At 41.0% G+C, this 23716-nt stretch overlaps 1 protein-coding gene across 8 annotated transcripts in view; it reads left to right on the top strand.

The window, feature by feature from the left end:
* PTPRS (protein tyrosine phosphatase receptor type S) overlaps positions 1-23716 on the top strand; it is a 170790-nt gene that overhangs the window by 130298 nt on the left and 16776 nt on the right. For 4 of the 8 annotated variants that reach the window (XM_075611406.1, XM_075611398.1, XM_075611399.1 and 1 more), the window contains 13 exons: positions 1642-1668; positions 6062-6179; positions 11412-11999; positions 12665-12762; positions 13281-13534; positions 13767-13857; positions 14337-14549; positions 15501-15661; positions 17265-17276; positions 17468-17580; positions 18131-18178; positions 21087-21184; positions 22359-22482. In XM_075611406.1, coding sequence (XP_075467521.1) covers positions 1642-1668; positions 6062-6179; positions 11412-11999; positions 12665-12762; positions 13281-13534; positions 13767-13857; positions 14337-14549; positions 15501-15661; positions 17265-17276; positions 17468-17580; positions 18131-18178; positions 21087-21184; positions 22359-22482 — 1945 coding nt within the window. The remainder of the gene's footprint in view (positions 1-1641; positions 1669-6061; positions 6180-11411; positions 12000-12664; positions 12763-13280; positions 13535-13766; positions 13858-14336; positions 14550-15500; positions 15662-17264; positions 17277-17467; positions 17581-18130; positions 18179-21086; positions 21185-22358; positions 22483-23716) is intronic. The other 4 variants (XM_075611401.1, XM_075611400.1, XM_075611402.1 and 1 more) reach the window with 4 other exon arrangements.

The raw sequence follows: 23716 nt of genomic DNA, 5'->3' as shown, positions 1-23716 counted from the left end.
GTAGAGGAAGGATGTCAGCACAATAAGTATTATGGAACCCAGACAGCAGAAATTCCGTTTGTGATCCTTTGGTCCCAGACTACTAAAAAGTATTTCAGTCCCTCTCTCACAGACATTTAGGTGACAGGGGTATACTTGTTAAAAACAAGACCATGGTGAAATGTATTAATAATGTGAAGGAAACCAATATCTTCTCAACAAAGGAAATTCCTGTATCAAAGTGTCCAGGAAAATATAAAAACAACAAAATGCCAAAAGCAGAAGATGAAGAAAAAGCGGTTTCTGGTAAAAAAAAAAAAAATAACAAAAAACTGTGCTACTACTGGGGGATTTCTGACCAATTTTGACATTCGGAACAGATTACAGGCATACCCTAGTTTAAGGACACTCACTTTAAGTACACTCGCGAGTAAGGACATATCGCCCAATAGGCAAACAGCAGCTTGCGTCCTGAACAGCAATACCGGCTCCCTACCTGTACAGAAGCTGTGCACAAGCAGGGAGACTATAGAGCCTGTTACAAATGCGTTATTTACATCATATATGCACGTATATGATGATTGCAGTACAGTACATGCATCAATAAGTGGAAAAAAGTGAGTGCTTCACTTTAAGTACATTTTCGCTTTACATACATGCTCCAGTCCCATTGCGTATGTTAATGTGGGGTATGCCTGTAGTTATTGGCGAGAAGATTAAAAATGAAATCATTAAGGTTAATAATTAATCTAGTCAAAGAAAACTATTAGATGGCATCAATCAACCTAAAATCTGCTGATCAACCTGTACCAATAGCATAGTGTCACCAAAAATATGTAAGGTTCATAGTTTAAAAACACCACCATCCTTTTACAAGACTGCCCTTTGGACATGCCACATCACCCCCAAAAACATTCACAATGGTACTTGTAGCAATGGTTGTCAAAATAAGGTAGCAAAGTATAAAATGTTTTCCTTACCTAGATAGTGTTTTGACTTTGCAATAATTAAAAGCTTGTTTCATCCCGAAAAAGCTATGCAAATATTAAGAGAGCATGGGTGTCTTAAACATTTCAATGAGAGTTCATTAGTAGGAAAGAGACTTTGGGTGCCATTCTTCAAATGGTTTAGGCCACAGGGTTCTCAACTCCAGTCCGCAAGACCCCACCAACAGGTCAGGTGTTAAGATTGAGCCACCTGGGCTGAAGCAGGGATAATCAGTGGCTCAGTCGAAGACCAGAAACGGTAAAAGGCATCAACCGTGAGAATTTCAAGTAGATGCCTTCGCAATTCTATGGACATTGGACCTGGCGTACATTTCCTGACCAATACACAGGCTCCCAAAAGTTATTAAAAAGATAAAGCAAGAAAAGGTGCAGGTATTTGTAGGAAATGAGTACTTCAGTAGGAAGAAACCGGAAGCCACGTGACTTTTTCTGTGCTACATCAGCTGGAGGAGCTACCCAAAGGTGCATACTGCCACGGTAGGCCCGCAGAAACGGAACGTTACAGTGAGACTGACAAGTTCCACACTTGGTGCTACAAATACATTATTAAGCTGTTTTCATCCCATCTCTTTGGTTACCTCTGACCTGCACCCCTCGCTCCTCCTGTAGTTCATGTTATTCTTTCTTCCTCCTCTATTTGCTATTCCTTGCTTAGTGGGAAATGGACGACACCGCTGAATATGTAAGTAGTAAAAGCTGCTTGCCCTAACCCTGTTGGTTTCTCCTTTTTGTGGTGTAGACTGTGTCAGTATTTGGAAGCATGCAGTGTTAGGGTTTTGTTTTTGTGCGGTTGCTTATGTTTGTTTACAAGATTACGTTTGTTTTTTGTAGTGGATTGGAAAGGCTCCAAAAAAAATGTCTAAAAAAGCAGTATATTGCAATCTCTCCCATGTACTGGAGGAAGTACAATAGCACTGGCCCTTTACTAATGTAGCAACCCACCTGATGGGGCCAGAAACTAATTCCACATCCTTACACCCTAAAGGGTTGAAAGTAGGGAGTTATGATGTGCACCAGTATGGGCAAAGGCCATTTGGGCCACTGTATATCATATTCTTGTCCTTTTTAGAAATTCACTGAAATGTAAAACAATCACCCAGGATTGGAACAGTTGTTTTAGCTTTCAAGCTGTCTGCTTTTTGTACCGAAGGATAAGCCAGAAAATGTTGTATGACTACACTTTTCTCAGCCTCGGATTCATTAAATGCAATCCACATTGGGAAATAAAAAATACATATTTATGCAACACAATGAGCCTGCAGTCTGCATTTCAGTCTTTGTGTTCATGCTTCAGACTGTGCCTCAGTTGAAGAGATCTGGTGCATGTAGCTGGCCCACATGCTGGGTGCATGTCCGGATGTGAAGAAAAACATGTACAGTAAAGACACTAATATATAGTCTCTACTGTACATGTTCCTCCTCACATCCGGACATGTACCCAGCATATGTGTGTGTATATGTATATCTGCATGCCAGTGTGTGCTTGTGTGCCCAAGACACTGGGTTGGTGAAACAGAATTAAAACAGCAGTCCCCTAAGACATAAAGTATTAGTAGTAACGTCCCCTTGTATGATATATGCTAGAATTTGCCATTTCTTCCTGTTAATGTCTGTGTTTAATTATTATTTTTTTTAATTGTCACGGACACAAGTTTACCACGGCTGCCTTTTATTTGTTTGATTGGTAGACCATTACAAGTTGTGAGCCTTTCGGTATTTCCTCTTCCCAATGTCATCCGCTACCTCTTCTGTATTTCAGGCGAAAATGTGTAGATATGTTTGGAGGCAGGAGGTCTCTTTTTTTGTGTTTTTTGTTTGTTTTTTTCGGAAATCCTACATAACTGAAGTCTCCTTGCTCAGCGAGGATAACAGAGTAATTTAATAAAAGGTGCATTAACAGGATAATTGATTAGAAATAATCACAAGAGAAAAGGTCTCTGTATATTGCACTCAATTATGATGTGGAGTAAATTAGACTATATTAAAAAGGAACTTTTAATACACAAGTTAAAATAATGTCAGATAATAGAACACGGACTTAGTAGTGAACAAATATTTATAGTGAAGCACAAACAAAATAAAAACTTTGTGCCTGAACCAAAATGAAGGGTGAATCTATGCAATAACTGTGTATTACACAACAATTTGAACACCTAAAAAGGTGGAATGTAAGGTACAATTGTAACAGCGCTAGAGTTGTGTTAACCCACTGGGCGTGGGGAAAAGATGACATATGTAAGAGTCAGAATAGTGCTAAAATCTGGGCAAATAGCCCGATAGTGACCAGATCTGCGCTATGATAAGGATTAAGTGATAGATATCGGTCAGAGGTAGACAAAAATAGACAGCTATACTCTAAACATGGGGAAACCCCTGGATAAATAGCACAAATAGTGTATATAATAGTAATGTAATGAGCAGTATGATGAGAACTGCTATATGTAAATATACCAAGGATAGAGCTTAGTGGTAAAGTAAATGTCCTTTACCCTTAGCAGCTGATAGTTGCATATCTACTGTATAATTAGTAATGGAGTCATATATAGTTAACCTCATAATAGCTCCTAATATAGGGCAAGGGGTAACATAAACACCACGTTAGTGTGTGTGTTAGTGTGTGTGTGTGTGTGTGTGTGTGTGTGTTTGTGTGTGTGTGTGTGTGTGTGTGTGTGTGTGTGTGTGTGTGTGTGTGTGTGTGTGTGTGTGTGTGTGTGTGTGTGTGTGTGTGTGTGTGTGTGTATATGTATGTATATATATATAATCAAAAAATAAATAGATGATAGCTTCAATAATCAAAAAATAAATAGATGATATAGCTTCAATAATCAAAAAATAAATAGATGATATTTTATTATTTTTTTATTATTATTTTTTGATTATTGAAGCTCGGCTAACACGGTACTGATACCTCTACATATATATATATATATATATATATATATATATATATATATATATATATATATATATATATATATATATGTGTATATATATATATATATATATATATATATATATATATATATATTTTTTTTTTTTTTTTATTTATTTATTTATTGTTCAACCTATCATGGCAGTATAATGGACAGTGCAGTAGATAGGCGTTGCTGTAACACTTAAAACTCTATCCTGACTAATAGGACTGACCCGGTTATCAGGCAAAGTATTAGCTTGATTTAAATCACATAAGCATAGTAGCTCTGCTATGTCGTCATTTTTTAGGAAACAATTAGTATTTATATCACAGGTGACCGCCAGTAAACCGTGGGTCTAGATGCCAAACGGAGCGGTTACTACTCAGTCTCAAACCCTAGGTACAGGCACGCTGACGCATGGACGTCAGAACGGCGACCTGACGCTTAGTCTCAGATTCAGTTCTCATCATACTGATCATTACATTACTATTATATACACTAAGAACAAACAGAGAATAAACTCCTAAGACCGATGCTCCAAATAGTGCAAACAGTTTCTACAATGTCCACATTAAAGGTGATAATAAAGTAATTAAAGCGCTGCTGATCGATATTCTGAATCTTATAAACATGAGCAGGGAGTAAGACTGTGTACACGAGACTAAACATCAGGACCGGGCCATAATGTGGTAGGGAGACAAGTTAACAGTGGAGCCGTGTTCCCTGCATGGAACCATGTAACCGGCCCACCACAGCTAATCTCCGCCACTACCCTCACACATCCCGGCGTCTCATACACAGCCACGCAACCCCACAATGAGTAAGTACTCACGATCTTGACTCGTCGAGTTCAGTCCTCAAACACTGCAAATTGGAAGTTCATCAGGTGCCCTATAGAGCGTGCTCCAGCCCAGTAATCGGGTAAGAAGAAAGAGTTGGTTTGGGCAGTTCACAGCTCACCGTAGGGGTGCAATCATCTGTGTCCAATGTTTTTCTTATTGCGTTTGGACACATTTGATTGTACCCCTACAGTGAGCTGTGAACCGCCCAAACCAACTCTTTCTTATTATATACACTATTTGTGCTATTTAGCCAGGGGTTTCCCCATGTTTAGTGTAGATCTGTCTATTTTTGTCTACCTCTGACCGATATCTATCACTTAATCATTAGCATAGCGCAGATCTGGTCACTATCGGGCTATTTAGCCCAGATTTGAGCACTTTTCTGACTCTTACATTTGTCATCTTTTCCTCACGCCCAGTGGGTTAATACAACTATAGCGCTGTTACAATTGTACCTTACGTTCCACCTTTTTAGGTGTTCATATTGTTGTGTAATACACAGTTATTACATAGATTCACACTTCATTTTGGTTCAGGCACAAAGTTTTTATTTTGTTTGTGCTTCACTGTAAATATTTGTTCACTAATAAGTCCGTGTTCTATTATCTGACATTATTTTAACGTGTGTATTTAAAGTTAATTTTTAATGTAGTCTAATTTACTCCACATCATAACTGAGTGCAATATACAGAGACTTTTTCTCTTGTGATTATTTATTTATTTTTTCGGACCAGAAATATTAGTTTTTATTGAATAGGGCCCTTAATTAGTTACTGTACGTGTGTCCACATACACAGTATGTACCCAGAAGTGCTGAGTACACTTTTGGCACTATGTAAATAAAGATACATACATACAATACAATACACATGGTATCAAATCTCCAGTTATACATTTAGTGGGATATTTTTATTGTATGCATTTGGTATACTAACTAGCATGGAGTTGATTTTGCAAGAGGAAGACTCTGGAAAAATAGCCCTTAAAATAATTGATAGAGTCCGGTTATTGGAGTCGTGGATTAGGGTATAATGAATATCAGATGTATTTGTTAACAGTATATAGTCTCTGGGTTCTACAGGAGGTATTCAGGTGTAAGTAACCCCAACGCAAAATAACACTGCATGGCAGAAGTACAGGTTTGTATAATGTAATGAGCTAACAAACGTTTTTGGTTCAGACACGGTTACTCTCTGCTTGTTAACAGCAGGCTTGTCCTCTTATGATACTCTTGCTACTGAAGGCACAAACAGAGTTTTGCTACGCAGTCATGGAAGTATAGTAATTAAGACGTGTGTGTGTGTTTTTGTATGAACAGGAAATGATTATCGCTGGGCTCCAGCCTGAAACCACTTATTCCATCACCGTCGCTGCATATACTATGAAGGGAGATGGAGCACGCTGCAAACCCAAGCTCATTACTACCAAGGGTGCAGGTGAGAAACTAAGAAAGTTCCTTACATAGGAAAGGGAAAGAACGAAACCAATGTAGCCCAGAGTCGATTGTCTATAAAGACAAAACTAAAAAGTAATCATATCAAATGACTTTTTCTTCTTTGTTTTGCAAAACAGAAGTAGAGGTTTTTACCGTGTTCACAATATTCACTTGTGGGGTCAGCAAAGAAGTGATCGCTATTCACTGCATGCAAATTATAGCAAATCGCTGTTAAATAATTAGAAACACTTTGATAAATTGGCCTCTCTTACAAATAATTTCCCTTTTCCCTCTCGCCTCTTTCAAATTGAGTTTCAGCATGTGCATTCATCAGTCAAAGGGAGGTGGGGTTTTTTTTTTTCCCCCCAGCAAAAGCAGCTATTACCTAAAGTCATTTTCCCCACGTTGACATGGCTATTTAAAAACCCCATTCATACGTCGGCTTCATTCTTTTTGCATTCACTGCCAATCTAAGAAAAATAACTCTCGCGCGATCACTTATGTCTGACCCCATATTTTTTAGTACTGTATTACAAATATGATTTTATATATATATATATATAAACTCCTAGTCAAAGTCTCTGGACGAAACGCGTCGGAGTGGGGGTGCTAGGCAGGACCCCTGACCCATGGTTCACGTAACTATGCTACCCAGCACTTATGCAAACTACTTTTCTGGACTGTGACATTTCATTTTTTCACTAGGGATACTAATAATAAACACAAGGTTATTTAATAGGCGTTCATTAGGCATTTTCCTATACATGCTATTCACAAACTTTATTGTTCTACACATCTATGGATTTCATTCCAACTTACCATCTTACCTACAAATGATTTATTTGCGCTGTTGGTATTGGTTATATTACTGTATGCTTATGCAGATGTGTGATGCTTTGAGACTGTCATTTATATTTTGACCAGTCTACTTTTTGGTGTGTAGTGTGTACTATTCTTAGCCTTGTATAGGTGCCTTTGAACCCAGTAACCTATTGTGATTCACTTTGACTTACCCTAGTGTCTTTTGAGTCACTATCCTTTTCATGTTTAGGGTTGACAACTTGTGTCGTTCCCTAGTGCTGTTCACTTGTGTTTTAGGGTAGCACCCGTGAAGGGTCCATGCCTCTTTTTTAAGTGTTTTTAATCATGTACTGTTTATTCATCCCTTTTTGCACTGTGTCAAATAAATAAACAAATATATCAATTGCATACCTGAGTGCTCCCATACGGGTTACTTTTTTCTCTTTTCACTTACAAATTCACAACCCGTGAGCACCGCCAAATCTTACTCATGTAAAACAAATAGTATATTTTCTTTGGCTTATGGTGGCATGAACATTGTACAAGTAGATGCGAGGTTTTTCTTCCCTATCCCTTCCCCCTCTTTTTCCCCCCGTTATTTGAATATATATATATATATATATATATATATATATATATATATATATATATATATATATACAGTGGTTGACAAATCACAAATCACCAAATCACCAATCACAATCACCAAAAAATCTACTCGCCACACAAAAAAAATCTACTCGCCACCTAGTACCAAACGTGTGCTGCTTGGGCCAATATTTACTCGGCCGGGGGTTAAATCCACTCGCCCGGGGCGAGCAAATGTATAGGTTTGTCGAACACTGTATATATATGTATATTACTGCTGTCATAATGACAGCAGTAATATATAATGACAGCAGTAATATATAATGTCGGTTGACATTCTGTCTAATCTGGAAATATTACATTGACACTACCATTCCATTAAGAAAAGTTTTATTGTGCAATAGCTCAAGATGATATATATATATATATATATATATATATATATATATATATATATATATATATATATATATATATAAAAATATAGCATCTTGAGCTATTGAAAAATATAACTTTTCTTAATGGAATGGTAGTGTCAATGTAATATTTCCAGATTAGACAGAATGTCAACCGACATAATGACAGCAGTAATGTTTCCTTTGTAATGACATTGTGTCTTCCCCCCCGCTCACGGCACAATTTGAATGATGTGTGTTGATGTCAGGAAGTCCCCTCCCAAGCACCCGTGACATGCAGATCAATCAGTTACTTTATATTCCAATTCACGATCTCTGGAGGAATGTTACATTTTTGTAATTGAACCACCAAGATTAACAGAAAAAGGCTTCTACTGGAAATAAGATGATCTCTAATACTTGGTGCCAAATAATTGAAATTTGTATGGTCAGGAGACTCTTCATTTGAGTTACTTAAATGTTTATACATAGTTTGAGACTGCAAATGAGATCACAAATCCCATATAGGGAGATATTTAATTTATTGCCTGGAAAGCCATTATTACATTACAAGTGATTTAAATGAAAACGCAGTGAGGGAGTATATCATGGATTGAGGCCCAAATACACATTGTGAATATAGTGCTTGCCATCTAGTACAATCCCCATTTACCCACTGAGTGCATTGCCATTAAGGGCTGTGTACGTCATTGAAGGCTACTTTTTTTGTGTATGCCGTGCGGCTAGACCTTACAATGGGAGACCTGTCCTAAAGCCCCCCTTTGCATCTTTATTCAGGGTGGGTAGGATGGACAAAACGGGAGACAATTGAGTGGGGCTTAGCATGGTCCGTTTCTCAGGCCAACTATGTAACCCTTCTGTAAAGTTGACAAGTGACAAAAGGACTTTCTAGAGTAGTGTTCCTTTAAATGTGCAGTGTCTGTTCGCAACATAACCTCTTAGTAATGTAATGAAGTGAAATCATTCAACCATGTAACACCTTTCGTACAATTTGAACAACTGTTTCACCATTTTGTATGTTTTAATAGTTTAGCAGTTTTGTGTAAATAACGCTAAATATAAAATTTACGCTGCATTTGTTTGGAGGACATATAAAATTAAGGAAATAAGACAGCGGCATTTAGGAAGTTCCAGTTCTTATGACAATGGAAGTCCGTTTTTCACATTAATATTACTCCAGAAAACCACCGTGACATTTTAAAATGGAGGAAGATGAAAAAGTAGAAGGGAATATAGGGCTTGCACAGCTGATCCTATTAAGGTTTGGGGGTGTTAGGGTGTAGTTTGGTCTAGCCACACAGCTGGTACCAATGGGTTGACGGTGGAGAGGGAGTTAGGGGTATGCTTCATAGGCTTCCTTGAAAAGGTGAGTTTTTAGGACGTTTTTAAATTACTGAGAGGTTGGAGAGAGTCTGGTTGTGCGTGGTAGGAAATTCCAGAGAGAAGGGGCAGCAGAGGAAAAGTCTTGTAGGAGGTAATAAGGCAGGAATTAAGGCGGGCGTCATGGGCAGAGCGTAGGGGGAGTTCAGGTATGTATTTGGGGATGAGGGCTGAGATTTAAAGGGGGGGGAAGCATCTTTGAGATCTTTGCAAGTCAGAGATAGGGTTTTAAATTTGATTCTAGAGGATATATGAAGCCAGTGGAGCAGCAGAAGTTGAGCGGTGAGTGAGCTAGATTATCCTGGCAGCAGCATTTTGGTTTGATTGGAGTTAGGATAGGCGGACAAGGGGAATACCAACTAGGAAAATGTTGCGGTAGTCAAGGCGGGACAGAATTAATGAATTAGGATTTTAGTTGCATCATTAGTGGGAAATGGGCAATATTTCGGAGGTGTAGAGGCAGGTCTTCATGAGACTGAATGTGAGGATTGAAGGAGAGATCAGTTAAAAACGACTCCTAGGCACCGGGCTTGAGGTGTTGATGAGAATGTGGTATTCTTGACAGTGAGGGAGAGTTTCGGCGGCAATGGAAGAGCATTCGTTTTGGACATGTTAAGCTACTGGTAAGGGCGTGACATCCAGGAGGAGATTGCAGAGAGTGTGACACAGAACAGGCGAGAGGGGGAGATATCAGTGGACCATAGGTACATTTGTGTGTCATTGGCAGAGAGATTATACTGAAAGCCAAAAGATTGTTTTAGTTCACAAAGAGGGGTGTTGCGTGAGAAGACCAGAGGGCCAAGGATAGAGCCTTGTATGGACTCAACAGAAAGAGGGAGGGAAGAGGAAACACTGAAGGAGCGGTTGGATAGGTAAGATGGGAACCAGGAGAAGGCTGTGTCATGACAGCCAATGGCGTGGAGAATGTTCAGGATAAGGGGGTGATCAACAGTCTTGAAGACAGCAAAAGATTTAGGAGAAGTGACCCTTCGACTTGGCTGAGAGTAGATCATCGGCCACTTTTGTTAGTGAGGTGTAGATGGTGGAAACCAGATTGCAAAGGGCAAGCAGGGAGTTGGAGGATAGAAAGCGAGTCAGGCGGTTGTATACAAGTTGCTCAAGTAACTTGGAGACAAAGGGGAGAAAACAGACAGGGCGGTAGTTAGAGAGGGAGGTTGGGTAAAGAGAGGGTTTCTTTAGAATGGGTGTGATGAGTGCCTGTTTAAAAGATGGGAATAAAAGATGGGAGATGAGAGGTTAAAACGGTGCGTTAGGGTGGGGCTTTGTGTGCCAGAGAGGGAACAGAGGAGAAGTGAGGGAATAGGATCAAGGGGACACGTTGTAGGGTGAGATGATGAGGAGAGGAGCACAGAGACAATATTGGTGCTGGCTAGCCCATCAATGCTCCTCCTGTGTGTCACATATGGGTATATCAATGATAATATTAAAAAAAAGATGGAGGCACAAAAGTAATGGTTGCCATATAATTGCTGAAGTTTACTTCATGACAAGGCAGAGTCAATGTAACGTTTTGGGGACACAGCTCCTTCCTTAGACAAAAACCACCCGTGTCGCCTCTGTATTTTGTCATGAAGTAAACTTCAGCAATTATATTGCAACCATTACTTGTGTGTCTCCATCTTTTTAGTTTTTTTTGATACATATATAGCTGTTCTGTGGTCTCGGCACACCCAGAACAGCTGTGCTGTCTTAAAGTTCATTTGCATTTTTCTTCATGACAATAATTAAAACAAAATATTAGAAAAAAAAAACTTTAATATTTAAACCATGTTTCTATCTTAATGGTTATATGAATTAGAGTGATTAATTTTACTTACTGTGGTTGCTTTTTAAGTGTTCTTTAAATATGTTTAATAAAATATTGTTAGATTTATTATTTTAATGAGATCTGCTTAGAAGCAATCTTCTGTCTTTTCACGAGTACTGGAAAAACACATGAGTTGTTGCTGATTATGCTCTCCGTGCATGTCTTTTGGTGGATGTGAACTACAAATCTGACCCCAACATTTGTTCATTCACTCGTCTAGTCCCAGGGAAGCCTGACCTCTCTGTTCATCAGACTTCGGAAAGCAGCCTCCTTGTGCAATGGGAACCACCGAGTGGGACAGGGGGACAAGTCTTGGGCTACCGCCTCCAGTTTGGACGCCAAGATGTTGACCCACTGGCAACCTTGGAGTTTGCTGCTCAAGAAGAAAAGTACTCTGTCTCCAATATTCACAAGGGAGCCACATACCTTTTTAAAATGGCGGTCAAAAGCCGGGCGGGCTTTGGTGAGGAAGCAGTGAAAGAGTTCACCATTCCAGAAGATTCCCCTAAAGGTTATCCTCAAATCGTTGACAGAAGCAATGTCACCTCCATGTCTATCCAGTTTAACTGGCTGCCACCGGTTCTGGCAGAGAGAAATGGCATTATCACAAAGTACACAGTAGCCTATCGGGAAGCTGGCTTTCCAGGCAACCCCCTGGAAATGGACCTGTCATCCTCAGAAAGCTCTTTCTCACTGAGCAACCTCAAGCCAAACACTGGTTATGAAGTCAAAATACGTGCGCACACCAGTAAAGGTCCTGGGCCTTACAGTCCAACAGTCCAGTACCGCACTTTCCTTCTGGATCAAGGTAGGCCTTATCTGTCTTTCTCCCTCGGCTTTAACTGTTGGTGGTGCTAGACAACAAGCAGCTTTCAGACCAACACCAGAAACCTACCGCCCAGATCAGCTGAGTGTAAATTAAAGGGTTGGTTCTATTTTTGTAATAGTTGAGTCATTCCGACGGCCTTTCCAGGTAAGTGCTTTTTCCACTTTCTTCAAGTTTAGTTCAGGCACGTCTCGTCACTGTCTGGGTGCACCAATGGCTTCAAAGGTGGGAAATGCCTCTTCTTTTAGCGCTCTGCGATACGGGAGTTGGAAAAGATGTTTTCATCCTTGTGACATGCTTAAAACTTCCTGTCTATTCTCGTGTCGATTTCTTACTGGCTTCATGCATCTGGTCAGGTTCTTGCATAAGTAGCACAGTATCCAACTCCTACGGGGTAGTCGAGTGGTGTTTCTGCTGTTGGCGTCATGAAGCAGAGTGTGGGCTGTTTTGCGTTAGAGATTATTAAGGTTGTGTGTGAACAGATCACAGTTTAGTTATTCTGACCAAGGATACATATCTGTCACAGTGTTTCTGTGTATCTGTGTGCTCTTCAGAATACTGGGTCCGTCTGAGATGATCTAGTAGCCTACTTGTCTAAGGCCCCTGGTTTTCTCTCCTCTTTCCCCTTCCCCACTTGTTTCTTACAGTTTTGCCAAAGAATTTCAAGGTTAAGATGGTCACCAAGACTTCAGTTCTCCTCAGCTGGGAGTTCCCAGAGAAATCCAACTCACTGATGCCTTACAAGGTAAATGAAAGGGAGTGGAAAAAAACTGATGAAATAATCTGGCCATAGAAATAGGAGGGATCCAAAAAACTGCGCCATAGTGTACATGGAGAAAATAACAGGGAGTTGCCTATATGATAGAGAGTAGTAATGGGACGAAAGGTGCGGGACAGCAAGGAAGTGTTTGTACGTATTTCATCGTGGTCCTCTACAAACAATTCTAAATTTATAGCCAGGTTCAGGGAAGAGGGAGTGGGGGGCCCCGAGGGACCTCTGAGGGTGTTTATGGTGAATTGCTGCTTTCATGCTTTTAAACAAATAATTTCCATTGTATTCTTTCTGATCCTTCTTTCTGTTGCAACTGTAATTTTAACCTATGCCAAGCCTCTAATGCTGGCTCATTTTGTCCACTCCTACATGTATGACAAGAACATAAATGATTTTCTGTAGGAGCTCCTTGATATGAATTCATTGGTTGGCCAGCAAACTTTTGTACATCTCACGGTCTGGCTTTCTGCTGCTGCTGCTCTTTGCTTTAGATTCAGTATAACATGCAGGCGGTGGATGTGGATGGACGGACAACCAAGAAACTGATCACCAATCTGAAACCCAAAACCTATTACAACTTTATTCTCACCAATCGTGGCAACAGTATGGGTGGCCTTCAACAGAATGTGGCTGCCCGCACTGCCCCCAACATGTTGGGTCTGAAGCCTGTGGTGACCCGGAAGCCGGACCCAGATGGTAGTATCACTGTTCTGCTACCAGAAGTGGAGACGTCTGAGCCGGTGAGGTGAGTTTCCCCAGTTTTTTGGGGGAGATATTTGTCGTATTTCACATAGGTCTTTATCTTTCTGCTTTAGGAGCTATGTCAAATATTGACTTTTGAACGAAACCTACTTTTAATCAAATCTTGCAAAGGTTAAATATGTTTTTGCATTTAAGAATGTAGTTCATTGTGTTGTTGTAGTTCACTGCAGTGCTGCGCAAATGATAATATTTTAATAGCCCATCTGTTTTTATAGGAGTTATTACATTGTGGTGGTGCCTTTGAAGAAGTCACGTGGACAGTTCCTAAACCCGTGGGGTAGCCCTGAAGAGATGGATTTAGAGGAGGTTAGTTTCCAAACCCTTCTCTAGCTTATCTCAATTCTTCTTCAAGAGCGTGTAAGATGCATAGAATTACCCGTAACCATTATATGAGTAACTGTATGCCCATGCTGGAGAACGGAGTTCCTTCTTGGTGATTTGAGGGGGAATCGTTGGAATTTTGCATGTTTTAGAACAGAGCTCTTCTCCATGTGGCCTGTGGCCATATCTGGTCCTGTTGAGCCTTGAAGTGACCCTTGGACGGTCTGCACATTTTTACATTGAAACTCACTATACAGCAAACGGGTTAAAAATATATAGTCGAGATGTTATAAATGCTACAAAAGGTTGAAGTATGGTGCATTTTAAATATAATTTTTTAATTCTGCATAAAAGTACATTACGTGCACTTCTGGCCTTTTCTAATACAGTCGTTTGGAAAATGAGTTGACCAGCACCGGATGTCCTGTTTCTTTCCAAGCATTTTTACACTCCTTGTCTTTCAGCTGGTTCAAAACATTGCAAGGCTCCGTCGGAGTCTGCGCAATTCGAGGCATGTGGACTTCCCCAAACCATACATAGCTGCCCGTTTCCGCACTCTGCCCGGGCACTTCACTCTTGGAGACCAAAAGATTCATGATGGGTTTGAAAACAAAGCTTTGGAGATTGGACAGAGATATGTCTTCTTTATATTAGCCATGCTGGAAGGGGCCGAGGCGGTGAGATTTTTATTTAATTTTTTTCCTTTCACTTTTTCTCAGGCTCTCAAATGATTTCCCATCAGTTATGTTCCCCTCCCAGGGAGTGACATGACAAAGTACTCTGGCAATTCAACGTGTTGAGAGTAAATGGTTGGATTTGAGTGCAAAAAAAGTATTTAACAGGATCCAGAAATATATTAAAACTGCAGTCCCACCAAGATGCACTGCAATCTCAGAATAGTCAAAGCATCACCTACCAAACTTCTGTCATTCATTCAGGGCAGCTTTACAGTATCAAGTGTATAAGTAAGATAATTGGGTAATATCACCTTCATCAGAACTATGTCAGCTAAATTGTCATGGAACGTGTGTGTGCGGGGGGGTGTGTGTGCCCAGCTGCTTCTAATGGACTACCAATCCAAAACTGCTACATACAAAAAAGGAATAGAAGCACTTCCTTCAAATATACTCAAATTGAATGAAAATAGATTAATATAATAAATGGAGTGGAGAATTGACATGTTATCGTGGATAAATAATTTTAACTTCATCATTCATTTGATTAATCATGCCTTGGAGTCAGGATTTTATTGATGTTATAAGTTTGTGAATGTGCACATTCTAGCCCTGTGATATTTTTATTATATTAATCTGTTTTATTAATCGGTGTAGATTCGAGTATATTTACAGGAAGCGCGTTATATATATTATATATATTATATTAGAGACTCTTCACATGTATGGTAGACTCGCCTTTCCGAACCACTATTAATTTTTCGCCGCACCTTTTTGGAGTTTTTAAAAAGCGCATAGGAGCCGGGTTCAGTGTGTGTGTGTGTGTGTGTGTGTGTGTGTCCGCGTGCGTGCGTGTCCGCGTGCGCGCGTGTCCGCGCTATTCAAGACATTGCGATAGATCGATAGTAAACGACCAGAAACACTTCATCTGTGGCTTTCTAATTGTTCTTGCAGAAGATGTTCGCGGCTAGTCCATATTCTGACCCCATCCAGCTCGATGACCCAGATCCCCAGCCAATCATTGACGGGGAGGAAGGATTGATTTGGGTTATTGGACCAGTCCTTGCTGTGGTGTTTATCATCTGTATTGTCATAGCTATCCTCCTCTACAAAAAGTAAGGTTCTAGTAGCTTAGCTTTACACAGTGCATAGTAATGAAATAAGGTGTGTGTGTGTGTGTGTGTGTGTGTGTGTGTGTGTGTGTGTGTGTGTGTGTGTGTGTGCGCGCGCGCGCACATAACCTTCCAGAGTGCAGCATGACACAACTGTGTGTTCTTGAACGAAGAATGATGACATCACTGCTTGAGTATAACATGTGTCCTAATGATGTTTTCCTAATTAGGAATTACCTCCTAGGTTTGCATATTTAAAGGTTCATTTATTCCTGTGATTGGTTTTCTATAACCTCTTGAAGAAAAAGGCTTAATCTGCCTTTCAAGGAAACTCTCTAAAGTCTCGATACAGGAGCAGTGTGGAGGGAAGCAGGACAGAGACCTGTTGGTGCTTATAACAAAGATAGTGTTTATACCAGCATCACGTCACTGTTACAGACACGGGTCTTTCTTTCTTTTATTTTTGTAGGACTGAAGCATTGTTGCAGTCTGTCTAGGGCAGGGGGTGCTCAATTCCAGACCTCAAGCCCCCCAACAGGTCAGGTTTTCATGGTATTCCTGCTTCAGCACAGGTGGCGCAATCAGCCCCTGCTTCAGCAGAGGTAGCTCAATCAGTAGTCTTTGACTGAGCCTCTGATTGAGCCACCTGTGCTGAAGCTGGGATATCCTGAAAACCTGACCTGGGGGGGCGCTTGAGGGCTGGAGTTGAGCTCCCCTGGTCTAGTGCAGGGGAGCGCAATCTTTTTTTTTTTCCCTGCGCCCCCCTGCCGGCTGTCCCCCTCTCCGCGCTGCCCCCCCCCCCCCCACCTCGGCTCCTGCGTTCTGGGCATCATGACGTCACGTGACCCCGCGACGTCATTTGCCGCCATGGCGACGCGTTTCCAGAAGCCGTCTGAGCCACGCTAAGTGAAGTTTAGAGGCCGTCGCTGCTTCCCCGGCATTTAATTTAAATGCCTTCGGGAAGCGCTCAGGGCCTCTGCAAAGTCCGAGCCCCCCGCAGACAATCTCGCGCCCCCCAGTTTGCACACCCCATGTCTAGTGTATAAGGGAACATACTGTAAATTGTTAAATGCTTTGCCTAGAATGCTGGTTTATACTACATGTAAAAGCAGATTCATACATCTTGTAAATTTGGGGCTTTTTACCCTTAACCCTTGACATCCACTAAAAAAAAAACGTATGTATATAATAATTATTATTATTGAAGTATTTAAACTTTATACTTATTACCATATATGTTTTGTCAATTGGATGTAGCATTGGGCACCCCTGTCTTTTGTTGTATACATTTGCCACGCTCAGTAGCACTCTTTTTTTGACATAAATATATATTCATGATGTGGTGGGTGTAGGAGTTTGAGCTAGCTGGGAGTGTGTTTGTGTGTGTGTGTTTGTGTGTGTGTGTGTGTGTGTGTGTGTGTGTGTGTGTATTCCCAGCTAGCTCAAACTCCTACACCCACCACATATATATATATATATATATATATATATATATATATATATATATCTCACATTAAGAGTGTTGACCCTATGATCAGCAACTTTGTATGGTAACGTGCTCTGATATCTGACTTCTTCCTCCCCTCTTATTTGCCTCCATGGACAGCAAACCGGACAGGTAAGGACTTCTCTCTATATTGAAGCACCTTCTGGTACAACACGAGGTACAAAGTATCCAGCCAGGCAAACGTCAGCGAGATAATGTACCGCTGCCTTTTAGAATGGAGCAGTCGCCGTGCCTGAAGAAATGCACGCAACTGTTTATTTATTTTAATTTTTTTATTATTATTATTATTTTTTTTCTTCAAGCAAAAGGAAGAACTCCGAGCCCAGGACCAAATGTCTGCTGAATAACGCAGAGATTGCACCTCACCACCCGACAGACCCAGTTGAAATGAGACGCATCAACTTCCAGACTCCAGGTAAGAGGTGACGCCTTCCGAACGCCTCCTGCCACCACCCACCTTGGTATCACCACCTCCATGTTTTTAAATTCATCAACTACCTAATGTTCACAAACTTGAACACTGACCGTGGGCGAGCTGTGTGTATCACAGCACAAAGTGGACGGTTTGCTGTGCAGGAGCAGAACATTTTAACAATCTCACTGCATTCGGTGTATGGAAATAACACTTGATTTATATGCCAAGTAAGACCAGGTTCAGACGTTTTTTTTGTTCGGGATATCCTTTTCTGAGGTTTTCACGTGCAATAGATTTGACTCTTGCATTTGTAATCTGGGTTTTGCCTCCTGAGATTGGAGGCCATGTGGCTTCTAGTTTTAGTTGGAAGTGTACACTGTTTAATACACACTAACCTTTGTCTATTGTGAAATGCAATATTCAAACAGGACCAAATTATTCAATTTCTCTTAAATTTAAGTTGCTCTTTATGTTCTTGTAAATGTGACCGAGAAGCACTAAAAGCCAAGTTGTTGTATTTTTTATTTCTTTATTTTGCTGTTCTTTGCAGATTCTGGTCTCAGCAGTCCCCTCAGTGACCCTGAGTTTGGCTTTGAAAGTTAGTTCCTGTCTGTTTTTGTTCCTGTTGGTTCATTTCTCTACTTATATCTGTTTGTTTTCTATTTCGTTTGGGCTTTTTTTGTTCTTTTGTTCTATATGTTTTAAAACTGTGTCCTTTGAGCTTTTAGCATCTCATTCTCTTACTGCGCCATTTCTGTGCCTGTCTGACCAGTTTTACAGTGAAACAGTTTTAAGATTATACGGCTCCTGTGCGTAGAGCCTTTCACTGTCATGGCATTGGTGTGATTCTCCCAGAGGCCTCTTTGCTTTGGCTCTCCTGGGACATGTCTTAATATTACAATAGGGCATGAAGCACACCTCTTATTTACCAAAACGTATATAATTTAAATGTAGTTTTCAGTCGAGCAGGAACTAAATGTATTAACTCAGCAAATATCCAAATTGTCCAATCTACATGTAATTCTAATATCGCACAGAAAAGTTATAGGCAGGTACTTAAAGGAATCTAAAAAAGACAGGTAAGATGTGTGTCGTCACAGATATTACAAATAATAAAACACGGAAACCTAATACACACCTGTTTGGGCAGTAAAATGCACAGCTTGTGACGCCTTTGCATCCATCCGTGTTAATGCGGCAAACACCTTTTTGTTGTATTCTACCAGGTTCAAATCAGTAGATTAGTTAGATACATAGACCATGATTACTCGGTCATTCAAAAGCTGCTCAGCTGTATAGCAGCAATGCCACTTATGTGCAGCATTTATTTGTGATTACAATTGTAGATTTCAAAGCATCGTACCATCACCCCAGTACCTCATCAGGGTCTGGGACCTGCTAAAGCAACAAAGTCCCACAACTCCTCTGCCCGATTGGATGTTTCAGGGAAAACATAACTTTATCCATTTCTAAAATCATGGAAAACATAACTTTTATCCATTTCTAAAATCATGGCATATTAGTACAAGGCAAAAGATTTCAGATTTCATGATTTCTAAAAGCAGACGCCTTCTCAGCAACTTAATGAGTATGTATCATTGCTGCTTCAATGGATATTGTATTATACTGTACAAAGATGGACTGCAGAGGTGACAGCCCCCAGGGCTTGAGATGACCCCTGACATAGAGTTTTAGGGGTGTGTTTGCTGGATGTTCTGGGCATGCCCATTACAGTGGAGTAATATTGGTGCTCGGTTGCAAGATGCTGTAAAACTGAGAATATGTCATGCTTGCTTTGCCATCTCTGTGCCAAGTTTTACCAAGTGACCAGTCACGCTGCTATTGCTCGCCAATATTACCACTGCTTTGTTACATAACACTAACGGGGCTCGAAATTCTCCATGGCAACCATCCCCCTTTCCATTCCTGATGTGTAGAGTCTACATCATCCCTTTTAACTTGTCGTTGTTGTGTTTCTCGGGATCAGTGACGGTGCTAGCAGAGAGGACCTCAGGTTCCCAGGAAGGACATGTTTATTTAGGTTGTGCTTGGTGCTCTTGACCACTGACCTTGGTTAGATAAATTCTCATCTATAAAACACAGAATGGAACTTATTCCTCTGTTATCTTCTGGAGGCTACAGGTAGAAGCAAGAGCTTCAGATTATACTAAGCTTTAAAATACTTTCTATCTCCCATTACCTCAGAGACTATCCAGCTGCTGGAATCTCATTATCCACCCCCTGTATGGCTTTCCTAATACCTGGATTTAACAGATTTAGCTAGTGGTTAAATCCAGATAAGCTACGTCAAGTAAAAGCTATTTTCTCCCTCTTATAGCCAACCCAGGCTCAGCGCCATCACCTTTTTCACAGATTGAGCTCTGACTGCAGGATGAATTTGGTAGAATGTGAGTGAGGGATCCCCAGAGGAAATGTGCTTTGTGATTTCCAGTTACAACTGGTCAGGGTCTGGTGCATAAAACAAGATATCCGCAAGAAATGACTTTCTAAGGGACTAATTTGTGATGGGGAGGAGTGAGGTTCCATTGGACTAAGTAAAGCTTGGATCATTAATGTTTAACTGAACTTAATACCTTACTTCAGGGCTGGGTTAGTCTAGTCAACAGCTCCAGTAGAAGTCTGTTTATTATTCGAGTTGGATGTTGGTGAAAGGAACCGAAGCATGCCTTTTTTTAGAGTCATTTACCCTTCACGTTGTACTGGTTCAGCTGAGGCAGCTTCTGCTTGCAGTAAACATATACTGTCCATTTAGAGAGAGACCCATTAAGCAGGCTCTAAATTAAGTAAGATAACCATTCCATTATTTGTACATTTGTTTCTGCTGAATGGTAAAAAGGTGGGATATTATCCTGTCACCAGAACCAACTGGTGTTCTACAAACATATGGTTGCACAACCCCCTAATAAGAAACAGAATTGCTAGTGAAGATAATCCTGCCGTGCCAATAGCCAGGAACAAAAATGTCTCGTGAAATGTTCCCAGTTCTTTTCAGCATAGATCTATCAAAGCATGTCACTGTGCCAGTCCAGCAAACCTGGAGCTCAACCACTAACTCCACAGTGGCCACAATAGACCTGGCAATGTTTTGCATCTTGACTAAACCTTCTAACCATTCTTCAATTACCGCTAATCTCTGATCCTCTCCATTCATCCCATCAGACCTTTAGGATTCGCCTCATCGGATTTCTTGGCTGCTTTTTTTTTTTCTTCTTCAATATTTTGGGTGGTGTTTTTGGAGTTTTTTTTGTTGGAGGTCCCCAGGATTCCAGAATCTGCTGGATATGGGGCCGTTTTAGGGTGATGTAGCACTCATTTGCCTTCTAACCTTTCAGGATATAATTTCGAGCCCTGACTTCTGACCTCTTCTAACCTCCGTCCTTTCATTGCAGATCTCACATTCAAAGACTTTCTTTAAGCCTTTTTTGGTTGTTTAAGTAAAATGTGCATGTTTATATCAATTGTTCCATGGTATATCCTCCTGGCAGGCATGCTCAATCACCCACCGATCCCCATCGCCGATCTGTCTGAACACACAGAGCACCTGAAGGCCAACGATAACCTCAAGCTATCTCAGGAGTATGAGGTGAGAAGCTGTCTCTATATATACTAATCGCCTTTCCGGACCCCCCTTTGATTCTTCGCTCCACCTTTTTGGTGTTTTTAAAAGGTGCATAGGTGCCGGGTTCGTGCTGTGTGTATATGTGCTGTACAAGACATTGAGATGGATATACTCACATGTTAGGTTGACGAGGTAGACTTTAAAGCAGCAACTGAACACGAAGCAATTGAACTGAGCTAGGACACAGACTATTCTGACTTTGAGCATAAAGCTCCACGTACCACAGCAGCAGTATGTCCTTTTGGGCCCATGTCTGTGCTCACACAAAGTACATCCCTTTGCATGGCTCATTTTAAACTTTGCTCCCACTCCCCACGAGTGAGGTGTTTGTAGTCGAGCTACAAAATCCATCTGGCTCTGTTTCAGGCAGGAAGGTGGTGGATTTTCTTGGCGGGTCTGAGTTTGGAGACCGTGCCTAAACCAGATTCCAGTTAATATGTTCTGTGCAGATTTCAGAGATTAATTTGCATAATGCAGTATCCCAAGTGCCCTGGCAAGGCTCCAGCACAACCTCCTCTAGTTGGGGAGCCAGCGCTGAACAAACAGTGCTAATGAAATGAATGCTCAGCGAGATTAGAGAAATGGAGAACAAATGGTCACATTATGGGAGTATAAACACCCATTACTTAGAAATGCTGCATGGTGACAGAGCCAGGTCACGGACTGCTTGCAACTTTGATCCAATCGTAGCACAACTTTGAAGTTTCTCTGTGTATCTATTTGGTAGGACATGGACACAAAACGTAATAATTATCATTGCATAAATCTGACAACATACACAGCGCTGAGCATAGATTTACCGGCACTGTAAACATGTGCTCCGAGCAGCTTGCAATTCAATATTTTGTCCCCGAAGCACATGTAGTAAGTGGCTGTCCAAAGTCATGTCAGGAATACAAACTATAGAATAGGGGCGGGCAACTCCAGTCCTCAAGAGCCGCCAACAGGTCAGTTTTTCAGGATATCCCTGCTTCAGCACAGGTGAGCCACTGATTGAGCCACCTGTGCGGAAGCAGGGATATCCTGAAAACCTGACATGTTGGGAGGTTTTGTGGACTGGAGTTAAGAACCCCTGCTATAGAAGGACTTTAACAACATTCTGGATGCTCTACTACTTGATGGCTTTTGTTCCTTTCAGTCTATTGATCCTGGACAACAGTTCACTTGGGAACATTCAAACCTTGAAGTGAACAAGCCCAAAAATCGCTATGCTAATGTGATTGCCTATGACCACTCTCGTGTCATCCTCCTTCCGATCGAAGGTAAGCATGTGAGTGCATGTGCAGGGGACACGGCTCATAATCACTCATATATCATCGCATCATCCACAACAAACCTAATGAAAAAGCAACAACTCGCCGAGGCAAATGAAAGATGGCAGAGATTTTACATGTTACAGCACAAGTTCCCTTTCCTGACTTAAAAAGAAAAAAATACTCTATATAGTGTGTGTGTGTCCAGTATCTCTGCAGTAAGTACCCCTAGCAAAAGCTGTATGTATTGTCAACTCCCCGGTTTACTCTGTTTTCAGAATTACCTAATATACCCTCAATATTAAGAAGTAATTAACAGAATGCGTTGCATGGCTGAGTGCTTTAACTGTATTGCAACTCTAAAATATATTGCAAGGGGTAATTCTGAAATATTTGATGACGACAAAAGTGCAGCATTTAGTAGAATTTATTTCCTAAACGTGTATTACGTGGATACTTGTCATATTGTGCGTTTGCCTGATAATGCTGTATATGGAGCCTGACCATCCCACCATAGATGTAGAACAACCAGAAATGTAAGTGCAAGGAGAAGGCTTCTCTCCCCAGTTATGTTCTCCGGCAATGGGAGCAGAATTGCTACTGGTATTGGTTACATTTCCCTCTTTGCCACCCGTCCTGTCATTCATGTCTGTGTACCACAGTACCCTCCATTTGTCATGATCTGGCCGAGTTGGAAGATGCTCTGACAGCAGTGATATGTTTCCTAGAAAGGAGAAATGCTGCAGATAGGTTTGTGGGGTTTTCCCATCTGGTGTTAGACATTCGTTGGAGGCAAAATGTGATAGGCCTCATGTGTTCAGAGAGAGGAAGAATTGCATTTTATAGGGGGGGGGGGATGAATCTGTGTCGCTGTGCTGCCCCAGGCTCTCTTGTACAAAGCTGTGTCTGCAGCTGTTTAGTCGTTAATCATGGCACTTCACAGACGGTCCAGCTTCAGATCACGGCTTGCGTAATGCTGTTCTGCCCCCTTTAATTTCTCCGCTTCGTGCCTGACGCCTTCATGTCTGTTCTCTGAGTTTTAATAGAACAATGACCGGTTTGGGTTTCCATCCTCTCGCATCGAGGCGACATGTTACACCAAAGCCGGGCCTCGGATTCGGTACCAGGCGGATCCATGTGGGTTCCATGTTATTTATACACTAGGACAAAGCTCAATTAAACATTCAGCAGGACGGCTGATCATTTCTTAGGAAATTAGGCTGTAAGGATTAAGGAAGTACAG

This window comes from Ascaphus truei, chromosome 8 (genome assembly GCF_040206685.1).
Source record: "Ascaphus truei isolate aAscTru1 chromosome 8, aAscTru1.hap1, whole genome shotgun sequence".
In the NCBI taxonomy this organism is placed as follows: domain Eukaryota; kingdom Metazoa; phylum Chordata; class Amphibia; order Anura; family Ascaphidae; genus Ascaphus; species Ascaphus truei.
The sequence above is the reverse complement of the archived record's forward strand: the minus strand, read 5'-3'. Positions and strand labels throughout refer to the sequence as shown.